The 7497-nt window shown below is 40.3% G+C and overlaps 1 protein-coding gene across 2 annotated transcripts in view; it reads right to left on the minus strand.

The window, feature by feature from the left end:
• dhodh (dihydroorotate dehydrogenase) overlaps positions 1-7176 on the minus strand; it is a 106790-nt gene extending 99614 nt beyond the window's left edge. For both annotated transcript variants that reach the window (XM_072279788.1, XM_072279789.1), the window contains exons 1-3: positions 7103-7176; positions 5291-5437; positions 517-702 (exon numbers count right to left, since the gene is read on the minus strand). In XM_072279788.1, the coding sequence (XP_072135889.1) occupies positions 517-702; positions 5291-5423 (319 nt within the window). In that variant the 5' untranslated portion in view covers positions 5424-5437; positions 7103-7176. The remainder of the gene's footprint in view (positions 1-516; positions 703-5290; positions 5438-7102) is intronic.
• Positions 7177-7497: the final 321 nt, after the last annotated feature.

Consider the following 7497-nt stretch of genomic DNA (forward strand, 5'->3'; position numbering starts at 1 on the left):
GAGAAGCAATCATCTATCACCACTCTCTGGCTTCTTCCATGAAGCCAAAGTCTAATCCAATTTACTACCTCATCTTGAATGCCAAGTGACTGAACCCTCTTGACCAGCCTCCCATGTGGGACCTTGTCAAAAGCCTTGCTAAAGTCCCTGTAAACAACATCCACTGTGTTGCCTTCATCCACTTTCCTGGTAACTTTCTCAAAAAAAAACTCTGTAAGATTGGTTAGACATGACTTACCATGTACAAACCCATGCTGACTATCCCTAATCAGTCCAGGTCTATCCAAATACTGATTTATCCAGTCCCTTATAATACCTTCCAACAACTTTCCCACTTGTGATGTCAGGCTCACCAGCTTATACTTTTCTGGCCTATTCCTAGAGCCCTTCGTAAACATCAGAACAACATTAGCTATCCTCCAATCCTCCAGCACCTCCAGAACCAATTGATCAAGATAAAATATTCTTTTTTTTAAAATCACTTATTTAATATTGTTTCAATAGTTTTGTCATTACCTTCATAAGTTCCATAGAGGTTGGGTAATAAGATTTCCTCAGACCAATTGTAAAAGTCATCGACAGTTACAGAGCCATTGAACTTTCTGGTAAAACTATCGTTGATGGCTTTGTTTAAATAAAAAGAATGAGGACTTCGTTCTCCGTAGGCAATAATCGACAAAGACACCAGAAACAGCACATGGGCTAAAATAAGGAAGAAATGTATAAGATCTGGTTTTACTTTTGTTCCTTTATTTGTCATGTTAACCACAAATATATAAAAGCCAGATCATCTCTTCTGTATCAGTGGCTGGCTTACCAAAGTATAATTGACCCTGTCATTATGGTCGGCTTGATTACAGAAATTCACCCTTGTAGAATTCATAAAACATTACCCAAAAATCTGAGATGCAGGATAAAATATACTGTGACTGAACTTGTGAAAAGAAAGTATACAACTAAACACAAAGTTAATATTTTTCAAAGCACACCTCTTAATGCATGTGCAGATGACAGGGTTTGAGATCTATAGGATTGCAATACCACCCACTTTCTAGGACACATTTCCAACCACGCAACACAGGGGTCTGTCTCCTCTATTGCTTTATTCAGTGATCAGCCACATTCAGTACATTAACTTACAAAAAATGACTGCTCTGTTAGATCTTCAGAACAAAAAGTGAAACAATTGCACAAAGGTGATGGAACTAGCAAAAATTTGGCAGCAACTTAACCAAGTTCAACATTCAACCACCCAATGCCATGTTTGAAAAGAGATGTGCAAAGCATTTCTGTACTGATTTTTCGTAGTTGACTGTTCAAGTGCTTTAAGAATAGGAATTGTATTCACAGGACTTATACAGCTCCAATTTATAAGAATGATACTCTGTGAAAATTTAAAGAAAGAAAAATCTACGTAATATTTGTACTCACTTCTTGTTTCTTTTTCTCTAATTGGTTGCTGCGGGAAAAATTAGTTTTCACACAATTTGTAATCCAGCAGCTGCTGAGCTGCAGAAGGAGTGTACTGAAAGCTACAATGACCATGGTGGCCTTATTTGACAAGGCTGAATCTCCCTCTCCCTCTCTCATTGGTTTGTATTCCTTTCTCTCTTGAGCTGTTTTTCACCTTGTTGTAGATGCCCCGTTCCTATATTCTAGTCCTTTCTTTCTTTTACTGTGTCCCTCTGTATCTACATTACCTAGCTTCCAATACTCATCCACTCACACATAATTCTTTACTTCTCCCATACTCTTTAGCTTGATCAGGAGATGGCGCCAGTAATGGATAGTTATACATAACATTTCTCAATGCCTCATTGCAAATCTTTTACATTTTCACATTGCACATTCTGTGAAATGAGGTGTCTCTCGTTAACATTAACAAGACACCACTTGTAAATAAGTTCGAGCTTATGTTTCTGCTTTGAATATCTTGATATAACGTAACTTTCCAAAGAACTCCCCTTTGACGTTTCTACCAATGACCTAATCTATGTCCCCTGGTTATAATCCTCACTGATAAGGAAAAACAGTCTAAGTTTCTCATAGTTTTATACACTTCAATTAAGTCTGTGTTCTGTCTTCCTTCTTGCAGAGAAAACAATACCAGCCGAGCCAATCTCTCCTAAAAATAAAAATTCTCCAATCCAAGCAACATTCTCGTAAGTACCTTCTGCACTTTATTGTGTCATCACATCTTTTCAGTAAAGTGCTGCCCTGAAGTATACACTCCATTTGAACTGTGGTCTAACTTCTGTCTTAAAATAATCACTGTACTATTCCATGTCTAGGACAGTAAATTTCTCCAAATGCCTTGTTAACTACCTTACTGCCTTCTGAAATATAGGCATGTTGACAATACCATATGTTGCAGTGTAGGACAGGTTTAAATAGGCCAATGGTCGGGTGTAAAAGTAATTTAGCTTCCTTACCAGCACTAGCCTGTACTGCTTTCATCCCTGTCAAAGACTAGAGCAGTATGTACACATAATGCCAGTCTGCAGAAAAGGAGGAAGTCGTGGAGGGGTTGTCTACGGAGTCTCTGTGAGTGGAAGTTAGGAATAGGAAGGGGTCAATAATGCTACTGGGTGGTTTTTATAGACCACCCAATAGTAACAGGGACACTGAGGAGCAGATAGGGAGACAGATTCTGGAAAGGAGTAATAATAACAGGGTTGTTGTGGTGGGAGATTTTAATTTCCCAAATATTGATTGGCATCTCCCTAGAGTGAGGGGTTTAAATGGGGTGGAGTTTGTTAGGTGTGTTCAGGAAGGTTCTTTGATACAATATGTAGATAACCCTACAAGAGAGGAGGCTGTACTTGATCCGGTATTGGGAAATGAATCTGGTCAGGTGGCAGGTCTCTCAGTGGGAAAGCATTTTGGAGATAATGATCACAGTTCTATCTCTTTTACCATTGCATTGGAGAGGGATAGGAACAGACAAGTTAGGGAAACGTTCAATTGGAGTAAGAGGAAATATGAGGCTATCAGGCTGGAACTTGGAAGCATAAATTGGAAACAGATGCTCTCAGGGAAACGTACAGAAGAAATATGGCAAATGTTCAGGGGATATTTGTGTGGGGTTCTGCATAGATACATTCCAATGAGACAGGGAAAAGATGGTAGGGTACGGGAACTGTGGTGTACAAAGGCTGTTGTAAATCTAGTCAAGGAGAAAAGAAGAGCTTACGAAAGGTTCAAAAAACTAGGTAATGATAGAGATCTAGAAGATTATAAGGTGAGCAGGAAGGAGCTTAGTATGAAATTAGGAGAGCCAGAAGGGGCCATGAGAAGGCCTTGGCAGACAGGATTAAGGAAAACCCCAAGGCATTCTGTAAGTATGTGAAGAGCAAGAGGATAAGACGTGAAAGAATAGGACCAATCAAGTGTGACAATAGAAAAGTGTGTATGGAACCGGAGGAGATAGCAGAGGTACTTAATGAATACTTTGCTTCAGTATTCATTACGGAAAAGGATCTTGGCGATTGTAGGGATGACTTGCTGTGGACTGAAAAGCTTGAGCATATAGATATTAAGAAAGAGGATGTGCTGGAGATTTTGGAAAGCATCAAGTTGGATAAGTCACTAGGACCGGACGGGATGTACCCCAGGCTACTGTGGGAAATGAGGGAGGAGATTTCTGAGCCTCCGGTGATGATTTTTGCATCATCAATGAGGACGGGAGAGGTTCCAGAGGATTGGAGGGTTGCGGATGTTGTTCCCTTATTCAAGAAAGGGAGTAGGGATAACCCAGGAAATTATAGACCAGTGAGTCTTACTTCAGAGGTTGGTAAGTTGATGGAGAAGATCCTGAGAGGCAGGATCTATGAACATTTGGAGAGGCATAATATGATTAGGAATAGTCAGCATGGCTTTGTCAAAGGCACGTCATGCCTTACAAACCTGATTGAACTTTTTGACAATGTGACTAAACACATTGATGAAGGTAGAGCCGTAGATGTAGTGTATATGGATTTTAGTAAGGCATTTGATAAGGTACCCCATGCAAAGCTTATTGAGGAAGTAAGGTGGCATGGGATCCAAGGGAACCTTGCTTTGTGGATCCAGAATTGGCTTGCTCACAGAAGGCAAAGAGTGGTTGTAGACGGGTCATATTCTTCATGGAGGCCAGTGACCAGTGGTGTGCCTCAGTAATCTGTTCTGGGACCCCTACTCTTCATGATTTTTATAAATAACCTGGATGAGGAAGTGGAGGGATGGGTGAGTAAATTTGCTGATGACACAAAGTTTGGGGGTGTTGTGGATAGTGTGAAGGGCTGTCAGAGGTTGCAGTAGGACATTGATAGGATGCAAAACTGGGCTGAGAAGTGGCAGATGGAGCTCAACCCAGATAAGTGTGAGGTAGTTCATTTTGGTAGGGCAAATATATAGGCATCCATTAGTCTCATGAGACCATGGATTTGCGCCTTGGAAAGTTTCCAGGGCGCAGGCCTAGGCAAGATTGTGTGGAAGACCAGCAGTTGCCCATACTGCAAGTCTCCCCTCTCAAATACGGTGGCAGAATATAGCATTAATGGGAAGACTCTTGGCAGTGTGGAGGATCAGAGGGATCTTTGGGTCCGAGTCCATAGGACACTCAAAGCTGCTGTGCAGGTTGACTCTGTGGTTTAGAAGGCATACGGTGGATTGGTCCTCATCAATCGTGGGATTGAGTTTAAGAGCCGAGAGGTAATGTTGCAGCTATATTGGACCCTGGTCAGACCCCACTTGGAGTACTGTGCTCAATTCTGGTCGCCTCACTACAGGAAGGACATGGAAACCATAGAAAGGGTGCAGAGGAGAATTACAAGGATATTGCCTGGATTGGGGAGCATGCCTTCGGAGAATAGATCTCTGCCTTTTCTCCTTGGAGCAATGGAGGATGAGAGGTGACCTGATAGAGGTGTACAAGATAATGAGAGGCTTTGATCATGTGGATAGTCAGAGGCTTTTTTCCCAGGGCTGAAATGGCAAGCACAAGAAGGCATAGTTTTAAGATGCTTGGAAGTAGGTACAGAGGAGTTTTTTTTTAATATAACGCAGGGAGTGGTGAATGTGTGGAATGGACTGCCAGAGGCAGTGGTGGAGGCGGATACAATAGGGTCTTTTAAGAGACTCCTGGATGGATACATGGAAGCTTAGAAAAATAGAGGGCTATGGGTAACCCTAGGTAGTTCTAAGTTGAGGACATGTTCGGCAAAGCTTTGTGGACTGAAGGGCCTGAATTGTGCTGTAGGTTTTCTATGTTTGGTTATATACAGCCATATAGAAAAATAAATTTACATACCAATTATATCTCTGATTAAGGTATACATTTTCTTTTCTTTGATTCGAAGTGCTTTCAGCTGCTCCACATTTTTCAGAGCCGGTGGCTGGTAAATAGTACGATCAGTTTGATTGACACAATTGTAAGTCAACATATCAGGTGCTTCACCTAGAGAAACATTTCATATGTAAGTCGGCTTAAAAGTTAATGACACATTTCAAAATATGACTTAAATGTGATATTCATATCAGTTTATTTTCATATCTTTAGTATGTTTGGAATGTGTACCTTCTATATATAGTTTCCAACTCATAACTTTAATTTCTATAATGTTCTAGTTTTTGTGAATTGATATTTTAAAATGATTTCCAAAAGGAGATCATAAATGAAACCAAAATTTTCGACTTGAAAGGTATGTTAGAACCATATTTTCTATTTTGTGTATAAAAAGGTAAACTGCTTTCCTTTGTAGCATTGACCACAACCCTGAGTACAAATCAAGCTGCCAAAGTAATTTGTACTCATATCCTCCTCACTGAGTCAAAGCTGCATCATACAGAGTTAGATTCCTGCAGCTTTATCGGGCCAGTCCTGGCTTTCGAGAAATGGTACCATGTTCCAACTTCTTCACAACGACTGTTAGGCAGCCTCTACAGACTGATCATCAACACCGTACATGCCTCATTCATTGTTAGCAGCGAGTGGCATGAACAGATTACAATTAGTCAATCCATACATAAATAAAAGATGACAATGAAATCAGTGCGGGAAACGAAAAACCATTCAGCTTCCCAATGTTCTATGGCACTGTGATTTCTGCTCTTGCATCTGCATGTATACTGCTCAATACAGACAATAAATTGTAATATTTATATTCATGTTCAATTTTAAACAGAATAAAATCATTTCAATGATTTCAGCTACAAAAATGATACGAGAAAATATGCATTGGAATGGTCCTAGAGATTGAAAACCTCTGTTACATGGAGATGCCAGTGAGGCTGGAGTATGGAGGTGTTCAAAATAATGAGGAAATAAGAGGAAACCATTTCCATTGGGTGAAGGATCCAGAGAAAGGGCACAAATTCTGTGTTGTTAACAGAAAAACCAAGGCCACATAAGGGGGTCGGGGATTGTATTGTCATTGTTTTCTTCTGCAGGTGATAGGGTTGGGGATTGTTATTGTCACTGTTTTTTTTCCTGTATGGAGGGGGTGGAGATTCTGGGGTCTGCATGCTTTGTTTCATTTTCTTTTTTATGTGTATTTCATGGCTATCTGGAGAAGGCAAATATCAGAGATGTATTGTACATGCATACTTATACAATAAAATGAACCTTTGAAATGCAGGACTAGGGAAATGGGAATGCTTGGATGCTCTTTCAAAGAATCAACAAAGACACATTAAACTAAATGGCCTCACTGGTGCGAAGTCATTCAATAGTTGTATAGAAGACATGATCAGAGTTCCACCATTATCCCATGTAGTAGCACCTTGGTGTTTCCAGCAGTAAAATGAAAAAAATTAGCAGAACTCTGCGCTCGTACAGTCTTATCTGCACTTAATATAAGGTAAGAGAAAAGGAACATCCAGCTGAGGGTAGGAGAATGAAGATATGCTGCTGACCCAACTGTCCAAGGCACTTTACAGAAGTGGAATCTTCAGCTCCTTGACTGGTTATACTGTATATGAGCAGCCAAGTCGATTACTTACGCCAAATATTGCAGTTTTACTGTATTAATCAGGTTATTATTCAATAGAAATAAAAACCAGAACCATCAACAATTTGTTTCACGTCAGTAACCGTGATAGTCGTCATTATACTGAGACTTACGTTCTGAGGTAAGAAAATCCTCATTGAAATTTTCTTCGGTGTCATTTCTTTCAATTTTTTTGACAATCAGGGCAACAAATGCAGCAACAAGTAAAACCTTAAAGAAGAGACAAGCAAAATTGATGGGTTACACTTGCTTCACCCCTGGAAGTTGGCACAGATTATGAAGCACAGTTAATCTGCACTGGTTTACTGAAACACAGCCTGCATTCTGACCGTATACTGTCTGCTCGTTAGGATTATCAAAGGATACAGCCAGGACTAATGGCATTGCTCATTATCAATGTCACCTGGGGTTGGTCTGCACTGCTTATAGATGGAACAAGTACAGGGAGGTCTTCTGCGGTGAAGTTGACTGGGCAAACTGTCTTTCATCAGTACTTGTGCCTAAAATC

Source organism: Mobula birostris, chromosome 15 (assembly GCF_030028105.1).
Source record: "Mobula birostris isolate sMobBir1 chromosome 15, sMobBir1.hap1, whole genome shotgun sequence".
Classification (NCBI taxonomy): domain Eukaryota; kingdom Metazoa; phylum Chordata; class Chondrichthyes; order Myliobatiformes; family Myliobatidae; genus Mobula; species Mobula birostris.